Below are 18,459 nucleotides of genomic sequence, written 5' to 3'. Positions count from 1 at the left end.
GACACCCTGTGCCAGATGCAGCAAAGCAGCCCCAAAACATTACTGAGCCTCCTCCATGTTTCACCGTAGGGACAGTGTTCTTTTCTTCGTATGCTTGGTTTTTGAGTCTATGAACATAGAGTTGATGTGCCTTACCAAAAAGCTCCAGTTTGGTCTCATCTGTCCAAAGGACATTCTCCCAGAAGCTTTGTGGCTTGTCAACATGCATTTTTGCAAATTCCAGTCTGGCTTTTTTATGAGTTTTTTTCAGCAGTGGTGTCCTCCTTGGTCGTCTCCCATGAAGTCCACTTTGGCTCAAACAACGACGAATGGTGCGATCTGACACTGATGTACCTTGGCCTTGGAGTTCACCTTTAATTTCTTTGGAGGTTGCTCTGGGCTCTTTGGATACAATTCCAACGATCCGTCTCTTCAATTTGTCATCAATTTTCCTCTTGCGGCCACGTCCAGGGAGGTTGGCTACTGTCCCGTGGGTCTTGAACTTCTGAATAATATGAGCCACTGTTGTCACAGGAACTTCAAGCTGTTTAGAGATGCTCTTATAGCCTTTACCTTTAAGATGTTTGTCTATCATTTTTTTCGGATGTCCTGGGACAATTCTCTCCTTCGCTTTCTGTTGTCCATGTTCAGTGTGGTACACACCTTTTCACCAAACAGCAGGGTGACTACTTGTGTCCCTTTAAATAGGCAGACTGACTGATTATGAGTTTGGAAACACCTGTGATGTCAATTAAATGACACACCTGAGTTAATCATGTCACTCTGGTCAAATAGTTTTCAATCTTTTATAGAGGTACCATCATTTTTGTCCAGGCCTGTTTCATTAGTTTGTTTTTTTAAATAATTATGTTAATCAACAATTCAAAAGTAATGGCTGTTTTTGATTATTTAATTTTCAATAAATTTTTATTTATTGTTACTTTTGTGAGTTTCAAGTGATTTCAGTGAGAATTGTGGGTTTTTCCTTCTTTAACTGAGGGGTACCAACAATTTTGTCCACGTGTGTAAAGTACTCCATAATAATACCATATAAAGTACTCTATAATACTACATAAAGTACTCTATAATACTGTATAAAGTACCTGCTGTCACAGTGTGTACCTCAGTGTGTTCTCACAGTATTTTAAAGTATTTACACTGCTTTCGACTGCCAGACAGCTTGATTTAATGAGTATTGTAAAGTATTTTAAAGCATTTTTAAGTATTTTAAACTGTTCGGCAGTATTATGAAGTATTTACCAGTATTTTAGAGTATTTTGCAGTATTATAAAGTATTTATGATTACTTTAAAATATTTAATTATTGTACTTTTGAGTGCCTTAGAGCACTAGAGCATGATTTAATAGAGCATTTTGCAGTATTTTCAAGTATTTGCAATATTATAAAGTATTTATTTACTGGTACTTTAGAGTTTTTAGCAGTATTTTAGAGTATTTATTTACCAGTACTTTAGAGGGTCTTACAGCTTGATCTAACAGAGTACTCTGCAGTATTTTAAAGTATTTCCAGTACTATATAGTACACACATCCTTACGGGTCGGGTCCTGCACGGTTCTCCCTGGTTGCTGAAGTTCCGGTCGGTGACCTGTTGATCTTCCCGGTGCTCTCCGTTATTCCGGTGTTAGCTCCGGGTCCGTTAGCTTCAAGCTGTCCTGGAAATACCGACAGCAGCAGCCCGTTAACGGTCACAGCCGTTCACCGCCGGTAAAACACCGTTTCTACCCCACCGAGCCCGCACCGGACACCGAGCGGGGAGCTAGCGGCTAACGGCTAACAGGAACTTTGTTGTTGCTCTAAAGACGAACATGAAGAAGAAGTTGGTCGGTTTAATCCGGTTCCGGTTCGGCAGCAGGCGGAGACACCGAGGCTACAGCGGGCCGACAGGACCAGCTTCACTGGGCTTCACCGGGTCTGTTACCGGAGAGAAGCGGCGGGACGGTGTGAAAGTTCAGCATCTGTTTACCTGAAGGACTGGCCGCGTCCCAAACCTGCAGCGGAGCTCCTCGGAGGGCCGCGTCCCAAACCTGGAGCAGAGCGGCCTTTCCTGCTCCTCCACCAATCACAGCTCAGTGGTGTGACCTTTCCTGCTACCTGGCGGTCAGGTGACCCTCAGGTGTTCTCTGAACGCATAGTTTAATATCTAACTTTATGTTTATCATATTGAAACCCAGAATATTATTTCATGTTTGCTCACTTATTAATTAATTATAATTATATTAATCTAAGCAGAAACTATTTTATTATTGAATTATCGATTCAGTGAAGTTCGAATATTTGTCACATGAGGATGTGTTGCTTTTCTTAACCTGGTTTGGATGGAAATAAAATAAGTTCTGCTGCTAATAAACAATAAAATTTTATTTAAAAAGCTCCCGCCGACACTTTATTTACATCAACCAGGAAACAGAGTGAAAAAGTACAAACAGCCCATAGAAAACTTTATACACTGCAGAAAGTACACACAGCTGGACTCAGAACAAGTACGACTACTATAAGGTACTGCACAGTACCAGTAGTACTGCAGTACTATTGTGCTTGATCGTCACTTTCAGAAAACAATCGATTTGTTTAAAGAATTTAATTTTCTACATTAAAACACATTTAAAAAGTTTACATCGTCAGAATTTTGAACAGAGTTTGGTTGGACCTCAGTGTGTAGTACAAGTACTACTTCAGTAGTACTAGTACTGTTACTGCAGAGTATTATATACAGTGTATATACTAGCATATATAGTGTATTATATACAGTACTGCAGTGTTTCAACTGGTACTGCATTATTATGTACAGGTACTGCAGTATTGCACACAAATACTGCAGTATTCAGACAGGTACTGCAGTAATATGTATAGGTACACAGTAATACATCCAGGTACTGCAGTAAACCGTCTTCCTGTGCTCTGCTTTGGTGTGAGTGAGGAGAGGTGCATGCTGGGACATTATCTGCGGTCACATGATCAAACCGGAGTCAGGAAGCAGAAACTACATGTCAAAAGCTGATGAATACTCAGTAGTGATCCGATCAATAATCAATAACGATCTGATCAATAATAAATTATGATCTGATCAATAATCAGTAGTGATCGATCAGTAATCAGTAGTGATCGATCAGTAATCCATAGTGATCTGATCATGTGACTGCAGGAGGTTTGACTGGTTTCAGTGAAGCTGAAGGTAAAAACAACACAGATAAACACAGACAGGATATTGATCCTGATCAATAAATACAGGACAGGTGTGCTAATCAATAAAAGGCTTCATTCATCGTGTATAAAATCAGTACAAAAACACGATCAATTCAGTTGATCGATCACAAAACAATCAACACTGTGACATCATGGCCTGATTGTCGCCGCTCAAGTTTTATGAAGCTCAACAACAACCGGACCTGCTCTTATTGCTGCACCTGGTTCTGGACCGGACCGGTCGGGTCTGGATCGGTCCAGGGCTCTGTAGTCTCCAGCTGCTCAAACTGAGCCTTTTTCTAACTCAAACCCAAACCGACCGTAAAGTTCTAAATGCTTAGATTCTCCCGATAATCAATGCATCAGGTAATCAAGAAACAGGAAGTGACCAGATCAGAGTTGTTTCCTGCTGCTGGTTCTGGTGAACACCTGAACGGTCCAAACCTCCTACAGCAGGATGTTCTGACCCGACCGGACCCTCTGAGCTCAGTCTGATGGTTCTCCAGGGTCATGGAGTCGGTCCGGTTTGTTGAACAGCTGAGAGTTCGGTAAGAGACTGGTTCTGGTTCTGATCCTCCTCAGAGTCACATATTAGTGGTTACTGCTTCCATTGGACCCCCAGCAGGAGGCGCCACCTTTAACGTGGACTCTATCAGAAGGTTAATGACTCATCTCTGCTGATGGTTCAAATGAAACTACTGAGGAGGTCAGCTGTAGTTCCTGCTTGTTCCACCAGGTGGAGCCTCTTCCTTTTTAATCCTGTAGAGACCAGAGGAGGTTAAAGCAGAGAGCATTGTGGGAGTTTAGCAGCAACGGGCACCATGACAACGACTAATGAGGAGGTTCATGATCTCCAACCAGAACTCAGAACGAAACTGAATTTATCCGTCGTTACTACTAACCTGTCAGCAGCAGGAGCAATAACAGCCTCTTAATGAGTGTTATTGATTAGCTGTTCATTGATTATTGGTGCTGCTGATGATCAATAATCTGTACAAACATCAGCTAAAGATCAGGATTAAGTTTCCTGATTGGATCAGAACATCCCTGATTATTAACAAACGACTAAAAGCCGCAAATCTTCACCTCTGAGAATCAGGAAACTGCAGTTCTACATGAAGGAATGCAGTGAAAGTACCACGTTTGAAGTTCAGGTACTTCGACTGCAGCAGTTTTAGTGCAGAGACGTCGAGTCCAGACCTTCACCTGCTGCTTCCTGTCTGGACTCACCTGAGGGGTCTGCAGGTCACCTGATCGCCTTAGAAAACAGCTGGTGATGTCAGCTGGTGATGTCGGTATAAAACAGTCTGATTGTCTGAGCAGATTAAAATACAGAACCTGAACAGAATCGTCTATCTGCTGCTTGGTTCCGTCTGCGATCTGAAACTCTTCATGTTCCAGCTGTAGACATCAGAACCAGAACCAGAACCTGTTCGTCTCTTGTGAGGATGCATTCTGCCGGACGCCTGAGGAATCGTAGTTGCGACAGAAGAAGCTACAGAACAGCAGAGTTCCCCAAAAACATCCACAACAAACCTCGAAAAGAGACGGCAGAATTCGTCCCAGAGGTTCTGGTTCCATTTGGGAGGAACGGTGATGGATTTGAAAGTAAAAACCTGCCGGCAGGTTCCACAGACATTTAGTCTTTAAAAAAAATCAGCAAATGACTCCATTTATGAGGAGACGCTGTAAAAACCAAACTGTCCGACAGTCCTTGAACTCCTTGTCGATGAGGTCAATAAAACATCTAAACATCTTCATCCAGTCTGAAGCTTCCACTGATCAGTTGCTGAAATATCCAGAAAACATCACTTATTGATCTCGCTGATTAGCAATAATAAATATCAGCCCTGATAAAACACATCAGTACGCATCACTGCAGTCTGACTGGCTGGTGTGTTGCTGTGTTCTGATTGGCTGGTGTGTTGCTGTGTTCCGATTGGCTGGTGTGTTGCTGTGTTCTGACTGGCTGGTGTGTTGCTGTGTTCTGACTGGCTGGTGTGTTGCTGTGTTCTGACTGGCTGGTGTGTTGCTGTGTTCTGACTGGTTGGTGTGTTGCTGTGTTCTGACTGGCTGGTGTGTTGCTGTGTTCTGATTGGCTGGTGTGTTGCTGTGTTCTGATTGGCTGGTGTGTTGCTGTGTTCTGACTGGCTGGTGTGTTGCTGTGTTCTGATTGGCTGGTGTGTTGCTGTGTTCTGATTGGCTGGTGTGTTGCTGTGTTCCGACTGGCTGGTGTGTTGCTGTGTTCTGACTGGTTGGTGTGTTGCTGTGTTCTGACTGGCTGGTGTGTTGCTGTGTTCTGATTGGTTGGTGTGTTGCTGTGTTCTGATTGGTTGGTGTGTTGCTGTGTTCTGATTGGTTGGTGTGCTGCTGTGTTCTGATTGGTTGGTGTGCTGCTGTGTTCTGATTGGCTGGTGTGTTGCTGTGTTCTGATTGGTTGGTGTGTTGCTGTGTTCTGACTGGCTGGTGTGTTGCTGTGTTCTGATTGGTTGGTGTGCTGCTGTGTTCTGATTGGTTGGTGTGCTGCTGTGTTCCGATTGGCTGGTGTGTTGCTGTGTTCTGATTGGCTGGTGTGTTGCTGTGTTCTGATTGGTTGGTGTGTTGCTGTGTTCTGACTGGCTGGTGTGTTGCTGTGTTCTGATTGGTTGGTGTGTTGCTGTGTTCTGACTGGCTGGTGTGTTGCTGTGTTCTGACTGGCTGGTGTGTTGCTGTGTTCTGATTGGTTGGTGTGCTGCTGTGTTCTGATTGGTTGGTGTGCTGCTGTGTTCTGATTGGTTGGTGTGCTGCTGTGTTCTGATTGGTTGGTGTGCTGCTGTGTTCCGATTGGCTGGTGTGCTGCTGTGTTCCGATTGGTTGGTGTGCTGCTGTGTTCCGATTGGTTGGTGTGCTGCTGTGTTCTGATTGGTTGGTGTGTTGCTGTGTTCTGATTGGTTGGTGTGTTGCTGTGCTCTGATTGGTTGGTGTGTTGCTGTGTTCTGACTGGCTGGTGTGTTGCTGTGTTCCGACTGGCTGGTGTGTTGCTGTGTTCTGATTGGCTGGTGTGTTGCTGTGTTCTGATTGGTTGGTGTGCTGCTGTGTTCTGATTGGTTGGTGTGCTGCTGTGTTCCGATTGGCTGGTGTGTTGCTGTGTTCTGACTGGCTGGTGTGTTGCTGTGTTCTGATTGGTTGGTGTGCTGCTGTGTTCTGATTGGTTGGTGTGTTGCTGTGTTCCGATTGGTTGGTGTGCTGCTGTGTTCCGATTGGTTGGTGTGCTGCTGTGTTCCGATTGGTTGGTGTGCTGCTGTGTTCCGATTGGTTGGTGTGTTGCTGTGTTCTGATTGGCTGGTGTGTTGCTGTGTTCTGATTGGTTGGTGTGTTGCTGTGTTCTGACTGGCTGGTGTGTTGCTGTGTTCTGATTGGTTGGTGTGTTGCTGTGTTCTGACTGGCTGGTGTGTTGCTGTGTTCTGATTGGTTGGTGTGCTGCTGTGTTCTGATTGGTTGGTGTGTTGCTGTGTTCTGATTGGTTGGTGTGCTGCTGTGTTCTGATTGGTTGGTGTGCTGCTGTGTTCTGATTGGCTGGTGTGTTGCTGTGTTCTGATTGGTTGGTGTGTTGCTGTGTTCTGACTGGCTGGTGTGTTGCTGTGTTCTGATTGGTTGGTGTGCTGCTGTGTTCTGATTGGTTGGTGTGCTGCTGTGTTCCGATTGGCTGGTGTGCTGCTGTGTTCCGATTGGCTGGTGTGCTGCTGTGTTCCGATTGGCTGGTGTGCTGCTGTGTTCCGATTGGCTGGTGTGCTGCTGTGTTCCGATTGGCTGGTGTGCTGCTGTGTTCCGATTGGCTGGTGTGTTGCACTGAGAACTTGCTGGTAGTTTTTGGTCAGGGGTTGCTGGATGAGTCAGTGAATGTGGGACCCTGTTTTGGGCCGAGGACCTCAGGTTTCTCCACCCTGTAGAATCCAGCAGAACGTGACATCACGGCAGGACGTGACATCACAGCAGAACGTGACATCACGGCGGGTTCCAGCGAGTCTTTGGATGCAGAACTCCTGATTCCAGTTCTGCTGAGGTCCCTGATATGAAGCTCCACCCAGCAGGTGGAGTCTCCTCCCGAGGCTTCGCCCTGAGGTCTGCAAAGACAGTGACATCATCACTGCCTGTGTGACATCACAGTGGGCGGAGCTTCAGATGAGGCTGCTGATTGGTCGGAGGGTCAGACTAGGGTCCCGGGAGATGGCTGGTCGACCGCTGGTTCTCTGAGAGGAACTTCCTGTTTGCGGTAGAGCGAGCCATCCACAGACCTGAGAGAGAGGAACCATTTACTAACCTTCAGGAAACGTTTAGTTCAACAGATAATTTCATTCTGTTATGTATTATATTTAGGTTATTTTGTGTATCTTAATCGATAGTATGTTGTTGAATTTAATTAAATTAAATCATTTGGTGATTTCATATAATTTGTAATGTTTTATTCAATCTAATTTAGTTTTGTTTCGAGGCCTGCTATTGGCCAGCTAGCAGCTGAGCATTGTGGGAACTGGAGGTCAGCTGACCTACCTGCCGGTCAGCGGCTGTCCGTGGAACGTGGCCGAGTGTGGCAGCGTGGGTTTGTGATGCGTCGCAGCGTGGTGGTGACTCGTCTCCGTCTGATAGGTCGACGGCTGGATGACGCCGTGAGTCGTCCGTCTGCGCTGCAGAGCTCCGCCTCCACCGCTCTGACCTTTGACCCCTCTGCTCACCTTGGAGGCGGCTTTACCATTCACCTGGTTCTGGTGGGAGGAGCCTATGGTGTTCCTCAGGTACCAGTCCCTCAGACCTGCCAATCAGCAGCATTGAACATGCTCTTTAAGATGAATGACAGGTAAACAGGTGATCAGGTAAACATTTAACTGACAAAGATCAGCAGCTGATCCCCAGCTGGTTACTGACATCAACACAGTTATAGTTACAGTGATGGTTCTAGTTAAAGATATAGCTATGGCTGTAGTTCTACTCATGGTTCTAGTTAAGGTGATGGTTTTAGATATAGTTATAATGATGGTTCTAGTTATAGATGGTTCTAGTTCTAGTTCTACTGATGGTTCTAGTTAAGATGATGGTTCTAGATATAGTTATAATGATTGTTTTAGTTATAGATGTTCTAGTTATAGATATAGCTATGGTTGTAGTTCCAGTCATGGTTCTAGTTCTACTGATAGTTCTAGTGATGGTTCTAGTTCTACTGATGGTTCTAGTGATGATTCGAGTGATGGTTTTAGCTCTACTGATGGTTCTAGTTAACGTGATGGTTCTAGTGATGGTTCAGGTTCTACTGATGGTTCTAGTGATGGTTCTAGTTCTACTGATAGTTCTAATGATGGTTCTACTGATGGTTCTAGTTCTGCTGAGGGTTCTAGTGATGGTTCTAGTTCTACTGATAGTTCTAGTGATGGTTCTACTGATGGTTCTAGTTCTACTGATGTTCTAGTGATGGTTCTAGTTCTACTGATAGTTCTAGTGATGGTTCTACTGATGGTTCTAGTTCTGCTGAGGGTTCTAGTGATGGTTCTGGTGATGGTTCCAGTTCTAGTGATGGTTCAAGTTCTACTGATGGTTCGAGTGATGGTTCTAGTTAAGGTGATGGTTCCAGTTCTACTGATGGTTCTAGTGATGGTTCTACTGATGGTTCTAGTTAAGGTGATGGTTCTACTGATGGTTCCAGTTCTAGTGATGGTTCTACTGATGGTTCAACTGATGGTTCCAGTTCTACTGATGGTTCTAGTGATGGTTGTAGTTAAGCTGATGGTTCTAGTGATGGTTCTAGTTCTACTGATGGTTCTAGTGATGGTTGTAGTTAAGCTGATGGTTCTAGTGATGGTTCTAGTTCTACTGATGGTTCTAGTGATGTTCTACTTCTAGTGATGGTTCTAGTTCTAGCTACCTTCCAAAGCCAGGGCCTTGTGCAGGCTGCGGGTTGCCTCCTCCAGCTGGGAGTCCTGAGTGGGGGGCAGCTGTGGGGGCCGGGGGGGCAGCAGGTGGGGGTGGGGGTCAGGCTGGATGGCGGGCAGAGGGGCATTGTGGGTATCGGTCTGCTGTGCCGGAAGGAACGGGCCGCAGGATTTGGTGCGAGTCACCGTGACCCGCCGCTGGTCTCCGTGGTGACTGCGGTAGATGGGCGGAGCTCCCTGCTGGGCGGAGTATCCGTTGTAGAGTTGGTGCTGCGACGTGATTGGCTGCTGGCCACCCTGTGACTGCTGCCGCTGCAGCTGCTGCCGTTTACCCCAGACATAGTCCAACAGGACGTCGCCATAGCCCCGCCCTCCTCGCCCTCGCCCCGCCCCACTGGACACCTGCCCGCTGTTTACCCACAATCCACCCTGCTGTGTCCCTCCCTCCTCCTCCGGGGGGGCCATGCGGTCCAGGAGGCCGTCAGAGCTGTTACTGCGGCGGGCTGCTGTGGTCCTGGACCCCTCAGACCCAGCCCCGGGGTCCGAGGGCCCCGAGGAGGAGGAGGAGTCCTGAGAGCGAGGGGGGGGAGGGGGAGGCTGGAGGGGAGGCAGGGGGAGGGGCTTATGGGTCTCTGGATGGTCCAACCTGAAACCAGAACCAAGACTTCATTCAGGTACAGGTCTGTGGTCATTGATCTGATCAGACTCATTGAGCCGCTCAGATTCATTGATCTGATCAGACTCATTGAGCCGCTCAGATTCATTGATCCGATCGGACTCATTGATCCGATCAGACTCATTGATCCGCTCGGATTCATTGATCCGATCAGACTCATTGATCCGCTCGGATTCATTGATCCGATCAGACTCATTGATCCGCTCAGATTCATTGATCTGATCAGACTCATTGATTCGCTCAGACTCAACCAGTAACCTGGATCTGTGTGTGCTTTCAGCCTGCAGGTGTTCAGAGTGGGCGTGGCCTCAGTGAAGTGTGGATATACCTGATGTGCACTGAGTTCCTCCTGGTTCTGTTCTGGTACAAAACCTCCACTGGAGAACCGGCAGAGACCAGCGGGGGGCGACACTGAGACACTCCTTCATCTACAGACAGACAGACAGAGTTCTGCTCAGAACTGGGAAGCCTCAGAGCTTGTCATGGTCCAGTAACAGTCAGGGTCAGAGGGGCGGTTCTTGGATCTCTGGACTGCATTCTAAATAAGTGTTGTAGAACCTCCTCTGTTCCAGGTGGAACCAGAATGTTAACGTAACGTCAGTCTAGAACACCTGTCAGTTTCCCTCCCCACCATCAAATAAAACTCCACACAGTCAGCCAGCAGGAGGCGCTGCAACACCAGCTGGGCCCAGTAAGACCAGAACCAGAACCAGAACCGGGACTAAGAGCAAATGCAGCTGTGTTACCATTGTCGTGTGTTGAGTCTGATGTGGAGCTGCTCTCTGACCGCACCGTGTCATCTGCAAATACACACAGTAACACACAGTAACACACACACACACACACACACACACACACACACACACACACACACACACACACACACACACACACACACACACAAGTTGAGAATAAAGGCAGGAAGATGCTGTTTCTTTCAGAGCCCTCTTCTCACCCTCTCCCTATCTGGCATCCAAATACCCTTCCCCATCTATCTCCCACTTTTTCCTCTCCCTCTCCGTCTCGCTTTCTCCCTTTCTTCCTCTCTCTTTTTCTCTCTCTCTCTCTCTCCAGCAGCACTCTGAGTGAAGCACAACCAAGCTGCCGCCACTCAGACAATCAGCCGCTTCGTGGGAGTCTGGACAGCTGAAGATCATTCCACTAATCATCTGCCTCTGCTACAAAAGACCGGTTCACTCCTCCATTCTCCGCCGGATTGTTGAACTTGACAGACCCGTCAGTCTCTTTCTCGCCGCACAGTAAGCTCTGCATTCTGTGAAACATTTTACTAACGTGTTTTCTCTTCTGCCTGCACTCAGGACCGGTTGTCCAGACTCCTGCCTGCTGTGCTCTGCTTGTTCTCCCCACTCGGACCTTCCAGATGTCAAAATCCCTCCGGATCCCCTTCTTGTTTTCCCCACTCCTGGTGCCCCCCCCGCATACACCTGCCTCCGATCAGCCGGTTCGTTCCTCATCCCCGCCTGGAACATCTACGACTGCTCTTCCTTCTCCCGCGACGCCATCCCTCCCGGATCTCCATCCACAAACCAAGCCCCGCCGCCGCCAGGGATCCCATAACCATCTGCCGCCACACTCGACTCTCCTCACAGAACCTACGACGGCCGTCGATCCCCGGCTCCCCCTCTCCAGAACCAGACGAACCTCCAGGTGCATTCTGAACTCACCCCCAGACCCACTTCCTTTGCCAATAAACCTTCTTAAATCTCCATTCCTGCCTCGGTAGTGTGTTCCTCTGCTCGAGTCCAACCTAAAACCGTGACAGTTTCCTCATCGTCCTCACACAATGTCCTGTAATTTGCTGCCAGCTGTGTGTGTTGTGTGTATATTGTGTGTCCATTGTGTGTGTGTGTGTGTGTTACCTGTGTGGCAGCCCCTGTGTACGGTCCTCTTGCCATGGTGTGTGTGTGTCTGGTTGTGTGCGTTGTGTTCAGGGTCGCTGTGTTTCCTCAGAGCTCCACTAAATAAAGTTTTCTTCAACTTCGAACGCTGAGAGTCGTCATCCTGAACACACACACACACACACACCTGATCAGACCATATGAACTACCTGAACATGAGTGAACGGTAATAACCAGCTAGAGGTTTCAGGTTTCCCACGCCCCCACCAGCACCTGAACGCATTGCTCCACTTGCTCACCTCCACTCGACACTTCCTGGTTCCGTGGCGGGACGTTCCACCTCTTCGCCGGATGTAGGGGGGTTTTTCTCCTGCCTCAAGGGGGAATTCACTGGGCACCGCACCTGTCAGCTCCTGACCAATGAAGACACAGAAAACGCACCTGGGATTACATCACATCCAGGTAGCAGTCCAAGCCCCGCCCTCTGAGGACTCATAGTAGAGGTCTGGAGACCACAGACCAGAATGGGAGATTCAGAATGTTGCATTCCCTCCGTAGTTATGGTTGCTATGCTGTGATTGGGTAGTCACCATTCAGGGCTCCAGACTGCGACTAAATGGTCGCATTTTGTGACCAAAATTTGAGCAAGTGCGAGTAAATTTTTCATCGACTCGCACATGTGTGACCAGCAAATTTACTGATTTTTAAAACTTCTATTGAATATTTATTTCACACTTCAGCCCAGTAGACAGTAATGCGCAAATGAGCTGGTTTAACTGACATGAACTCCAAAAGAAGAAGAAAGGAGACGAACACCAAAGAAGAAGAAGGCTGGCCAATGTGTGTGAGAGCGGGGGACGAAAGACGGTGAAGCTCCTGATGTTTCACAAAACATTTATTTACGTTCAGCCTTATTTTAAACACAAGTTCATCCTTTGTCCTTCACTCATTCCTTCAGGAAACACTGTGAGAGTTTGTCTCCTTTCCAGCTAGCTGCTTCTACGTTGCTAGACAGCAACAGTGGAACCGTTTTCTTTCGTCTTTACGTGGATTTTCTGACTTTTCAGCAGCGTCTTTGTCATGTCAAGAAACCTCTTGTTAGAGAAACACTTCCTGTGCTGTTGCAACGGTCACAAAATAAAAGCCCACAGCATTAAAAAGCACTTCAAAATAAAAGCCTGAAGGGAACAGTTATTTTAACACTAGCAAAGCAAAGGCTTTCCAAAATTGATGAACTGATCAACAGACCTTTATAAGAGTAATTTACACATGATTTGGTATAAATACATAACGTGCACGTGCATAACACATGCCTGTACTCAGCACAAGGTCATTTTTATTACAGATTTCATCCATCAGAAATTATACATCAACTGAGCAGCCTTGGTGGAGTACTGCTCTCTGAGTGCTTTTCTTGTTATGTTGTGTCAAGTGCTGCACAGCGAAATGTGAATTGAAAACATAGTTTCTGCATTTATTGTGCAAGTATTTATCAGCAAGACAATGCAAATGAGAGGAATGTGAATATTTACTTTGCAAGTCGATTTTGGTGTGCGCCCCTAAATTTTCTGCTTGCGCTCCTAAAATTTTAAGTTAGGGGGCACTGTGCTCCTTGGAAAAAAGTTAGTCTTGAGCTCTGCTATTCGGGGGAGGAGTTTGGGTGACTGTCAACTAACCAGTTGTGCTTTGGCTGTCACTGTGACATCACTCACCGCCTCTTGCAGACAGATGCGCCTCAGCTCAGCCAATCGCGTGCTCAGTAGTGCCTGCAGGGTCCGCCTCCTCTCCTGCAGCTCCACGATTCGCTCTCTCTGCTTCCTGTCCGAACAAGTGAGAGGGTCTGCACACATACAGGAAACACACAGGTAACGCTCAGGAAACACACAGATAGCACAAATGTAACACACAGTTAATGCTCAGGTAACACACAGATAGCACACAGGTAACACACAGGTAACGCTCAGGTAACACACAGGTAACACACAGGGAACATACAGGTAACACTCAGGTAACACGAAGGAAACACTAAGGGAACGCTTAGGTAACACACAGGAAACACTCAAGTAACACACAGAAAACACTCAGGTAACACACAGGTAACACTCAGGTAATGCACAGGAAACACACAGGGAACGCTCAGGTAAAACACAGGAAACACTCAGGTAACACTCAGGGAACGCTCAGATAACACAGAAAACGCTCAGGTAAAACACAGGTAACACTCAGGCAACACTCAGGTAATACTAAGGGAACGCTCAGGAAACACACAGGTAACACACAGGTAGTACTCAGGAAACACTCAGGTAACACTCAGGTAACACACAGGTAACATTCAGGGAATGCTCAGGTAACGCTCAGGGAACACTCAGGAAGCACTCAGGAAACACTCAGGTAAGACACAGGGAATGCTCAGGTAACGCTCAGGTAACAGACAGAAAACACTCAGGTAACACACAGGTAATGCTTAGGGAACGCTCAGGGAACGCTCAGGTAACAGACAGAAAACACTCAGGTAACACACAGGTAACTTTCAGGTAACACACAGGTAACACACAGGTAAGGCTCAGGTAACACACAGGGAACACTCAGGTAACGCTCAGGTAACAGACAGAAAACACTCAGGTAACACACAGGTAACACTCAGGTAACACACAGGTAATGCTTAGGGAACACTCAGGGAACGCTCAGGTAACAGACAGAAAACACTCAGGTAACACACAGGTAACGCTCAGGTAACACACAGGAAACACACAAGTAACACACAGGAAACACACAGGAAACACACAGGAAACACACAGGTAACACACAGGTAACACACAGGTAACACTCAGGTAATACTCAGGAAACACTCAGGAAACACTCAGGAAACACTCAGGAAACACTCAGGTAATGCTCAGGTAACACACAGGAAACACACAAGTAACACACAGGAAACACAGGAAACACACAGGAAACACACAGGTAACACTCAGGTAACACTCAGGAAACACTCAGGAAACACTCAGGAAACACTCAGGTAACACTCAGGTAACACTCAGGAAACACTCAGGTAACACTCAGGAACACACAGGAAACACTCAGGTAATACACAGGTAACACTCAGGTAACACACAGGAAACACACAGGTAACACACAGGTAACACACAGGTAACACTCAGGTAACACTCAGGTAACACTCAGGTAACACTCAGGTAACACACAGGGAACGCTCAGGTAATGCTCAGGAAACACTCAGGTAACACACAGGGAACACTCAGGTAACACTCAGGTAACACTCAGGTAACACACAGGTAACGCTCAGGGAACGCTCAGGTAATGCTCAGGAAACGCTCAGGAAGCACTCAGGAACACTCAGGGAACGCTCAGGGAACGCTCAGGTAACACTCAGGAAACACACAGGAAACACTCAGGAAACACTCAGGAAACACTCAGGAAACACTCAGGAACACTCAGATAACACTCAGATAACACTCAGATAACACTCAGGAAACACTCAGGAAACACTATGGGAACGCTCAGGTAATGCTCAGGAAACACTCAGGAAGCACTTAGGAACACTCAGGAAACACTCAGGTAACACATAGGGAACGCTCAGGCAATGCTCAGGCAACGCTTAGGAAACACTCAGGAAAAACACGGGAAATGCTCAGGTAACACACAGGTAACACTAATTTAACACACAGGAAACACACAGGTAACGCATCGCTAACACTCCGGTAACACTCAGGGAACACTCAGGGAACGCTCAGGTATTGCTCAGGTAACACTCATGAAACACACAGGTAACACTCAGGAAACACTCAGGGAACACTCAGGAAACTCTCAGGTAACACAAAGGTAGCACACAGGTAATGCTCAAGTAACGCTCAGGTAACACAAAGGTAACACACAGGTAATGCTCAAGTAACGCTCAGGTAACACAAAGGCAACACACAGGTAACGCTCAGGTAACACACAGGAAACACTCAGGAAACACAAAGGTAAGGCTCAGGTAACGCTCAGGTAACACTCAGATAACACTCAGGGAACGCTCACGGAACGCTCACGGAACGCTCACGGAACACACAGGAAACACTCAGGAAACACTCAGGTAACACTCAGGTAACACTCAGGAAACACTCAGGAAACACTCAGGTAACACTCAGGTAACACTCAGGTAACACTCAGGTAACACTCAGGTAACACACAGGGAACACACAGGGAACACACAGGGAACACACAGGGAACACTCAGGGAACACACAGGGAACACACAGGTAACACACAGGGAACACACAGGGAACACACAGGTATTGCTCAGGTAACACTCAGGAAACACATAGGTAATGCTCGGGTAACATTCAGGTAACACTCAGGTAACACTCAGGAAACACTCAGGAAACACTCAGGAAACACTCAGGTAACACAAAGGTAACACACAGGTAACGCTGAGGTAACCCTCAGGTAACACAAAGGCAACCCTCAGGTAAATGTGATGTAACGTTCTGCTGTTTGTTCTCACCAAGTGAGATGAGTTGACCTTTGACCTCCATGGCTTGTGTTTCCCATGTGACTCCGCCCCCTCCGTCTTCGCTGCTCCACTCCTGTTCACCTGCCCACACACTGGGACTCACCTGCACAGGTGAGACAACAGGTAACAACAACACCTAGACCGGAAGACTAGTTAACAGACCTGAGGACTAGTTTATAAGATAAGTCCTTTATTTCTCCCCATACCAGGTGAAATTCTCATTGCCACAGCAGCAATAAACATAGAATTGAAATAAAATAATAATAAAATAAAAACTGTCATAATAATATTAAATAAAACATATGTACAGGGTTGAGAAGTAAGAATGAAATATTACAGTACGGACACACTGCAATACAAGAAAATACAAAGTGGCTTGAAAAAATGAGTTTAAAAAGTGCAAAGATGTAGCAGTGCAAGAATGTCTGTGCAAATTATTCTGGTTTGGGGTGATATGATGTAAGTCCAGTTTATGTTAGCATCAGCCAGTGATGCTGATGTTGTTCAGTCTGACAGCAGATGGGATGAAGGACCTGAGATAGCTCCTTCTTCAGGGTGGGTGTCTCAGTCTGCTGCTGAAGGAGCTGCTTAGAGACTCCACAGTGTCATACAGTGGGTGAGAGGGGTTGTCCATGATGGATGTGAGCTTTGCCAACATCCTCCTCTATGGAGTCCAGGGAACAGTCCAGGACAGAACCGGCCCTCCTGACCAGTCTGTTCAGACCTGAAGACTAGTTTATAGACCTGAGGACTAGTTTATAAACATGAGGACTATTTAACAGACTTGAAGACTAGTTAACAGACCTGAAGACTAGTTAACAGACCTGAGGACTAGTTTACAGACCTGAGGATTAGTTAACAGACCTGAGGACTAGTTAACAGGTCTCACCTTGTACCTGAGTTCATCAGAGCTCCAGTAGTTGACTCCAGTGGCCATCCAGCCAGGGCCCCACCTATTAGCTGTTAGTGGCTAGCTGGTGGTGGAGCTGCAGTTCTCAGATCGGCCTGCAGAGGGAGCTGAACGGTATTCAGAGCTGCTGACCTGCGAGGAACCACAGAAGAAGAGGACAGACTGAAGACCAATCAGAAGGCAGTGAGATGGTCACATGCTCCCATGTTTAGCAGCATAGACTGTATATAAAGATGGACGTAGCATTTGGCTCCAGAATTGAAGCCAACCCGGAAGTGTCAAAAACTTGCAATATCACGCCGTCCGCTTGGGTTGGCTCCAAAAAGCTTTTGCTCCATAGACCCCAATTCATTTTTGGAAAAAATCAAATCTGATAGACTGATGTTCTACAGCTCAGGATTTTTTCCCGTTAGTTTTCATGGTCAAAATGAGAGATCAGGTGGCCGATCTTAAAATAAATCAATACTGAATTTTAAATAAATCCTTAAAGTTGGTGGAGCCAGGGGGCGTGGCTATACTTGATAGACAGCAACAGAAGCCTCTGCGGTAAAACGTGGGCGGGATAAGAGAGTCCTCAGCCAATCCTGCCCCTAGCTGCTCTCCGGTCCAGCCTGTTTGACGCTTTTTACATCACTGGCTCCAAAAAATCCAAAACGGCGACCAGGAAGTAGCAAAATCCGGGCTTCATTTTCTCAGCGTTGAAACCAACGGGTGACGTCACGGTTAGTTCACGCCTGTTTAGCAGATTAGCATTTCTTTTGTTCTGATAAAGTAGTAAAGGTGAGTACTTACCTGAACGTGTTTCTGCTGCAGCAGAAACACGTTCAGGTAAAAAAAAAAGATCTGACAGAACAAGACGACAAAATGAACACAATCAGTCTTCACATGTTTGGTGTTCCTCAGGGGTGAATGTTAGATCTCCTGATGTTTCTGATCATTCTCAGTGATCATTCTCAGTGATCAGCTGATGTTCTGCAGGGTTCTAGCAGAAACTCCAGATTGTTCTGAAGCTGCTGCTGGTTGCTGCATCTCTTGGGATGAGCAGAGATGTGTTTAAACCCCGTCTCTGTGGAATCTTGAGGGTTAAATGTTGGAGTTGCAGACTGAGATCAGATTAAAGTTTTAGGGAGAACATTGAGTCCCGACACGTTCCTCTGCAGACAAAACACAAACTTATCTGAACTTTATTTACAGTGAAACCCAGAGTGCTGACACGTGTCAGCTGCCTACAGCTCAGGTTTTTCAGTCTGTTCAGACGGAGGTCAGTGTTCTGTTAATGTTCTGTTAACGTTCCTGCATTCAGACATGAACCCTCAGTGATGGTGGAACATATTGATCATCCACAGCGAGTCAATACACCATCTCATAAACTGCCGATAAACAGCTGACCTGTGTGAGGTATCCAGATGTTCCAGCGGCTGT

The 18,459-nt window shown here is 46.7% G+C and overlaps 2 protein-coding genes across 18 annotated transcripts in view; both read right to left on the bottom strand.

Annotated features, from left to right (window-relative positions):
* LOC110968355 (ATP-binding cassette sub-family D member 1-like) overlaps positions 1–1,969 on the bottom strand; it is a 32,250-nt gene extending 30,281 nt beyond the window's left edge. For all 17 annotated transcript variants that reach the window (XR_007942718.1, XR_007942726.1, XR_007942728.1 and 14 more), the window contains exon 1: positions 1,527–1,969. The gene's annotated coding sequence lies outside the window, so the exon portion shown is untranslated. The remainder of the gene's footprint in view (positions 1–1,526) is intronic.
* Positions 1,970–7,130: 5,161 nt separating this feature from the next.
* Positions 7,131–17,783, bottom strand: LOC110968358 (coiled-coil domain-containing protein 120-like). Its single transcript, XM_051950052.1, has 10 exons — positions 17,017–17,783; positions 16,119–16,230; positions 13,331–13,458; positions 11,918–12,031; positions 11,640–11,781; positions 10,506–10,559; positions 10,088–10,187; positions 9,077–9,729; positions 7,714–7,972; positions 7,131–7,457 (listed from the first exon to the last, which is right to left on the bottom strand). Exons 1-10 carry the CDS (start codon positions 17,062–17,064, stop codon positions 7,370–7,372), a joined length of 1,698 nt encoding a protein of 565 aa, XP_051806012.1. The 5' UTR covers positions 17,065–17,783; the 3' UTR covers positions 7,131–7,369.
* Between the last annotated feature and the right edge of the window lie 676 nt (positions 17,784–18,459).

The sequence above is a fragment of the Acanthochromis polyacanthus genome, chromosome 6 (genome assembly GCF_021347895.1).
Source record: "Acanthochromis polyacanthus isolate Apoly-LR-REF ecotype Palm Island chromosome 6, KAUST_Apoly_ChrSc, whole genome shotgun sequence".
Taxonomy (NCBI): Eukaryota; Metazoa; Chordata; class Actinopteri; family Pomacentridae; genus Acanthochromis; species Acanthochromis polyacanthus.
The sequence above is the reverse complement of the archived record's forward strand: the minus strand, read 5'-3'. Positions and strand labels throughout refer to the sequence as shown.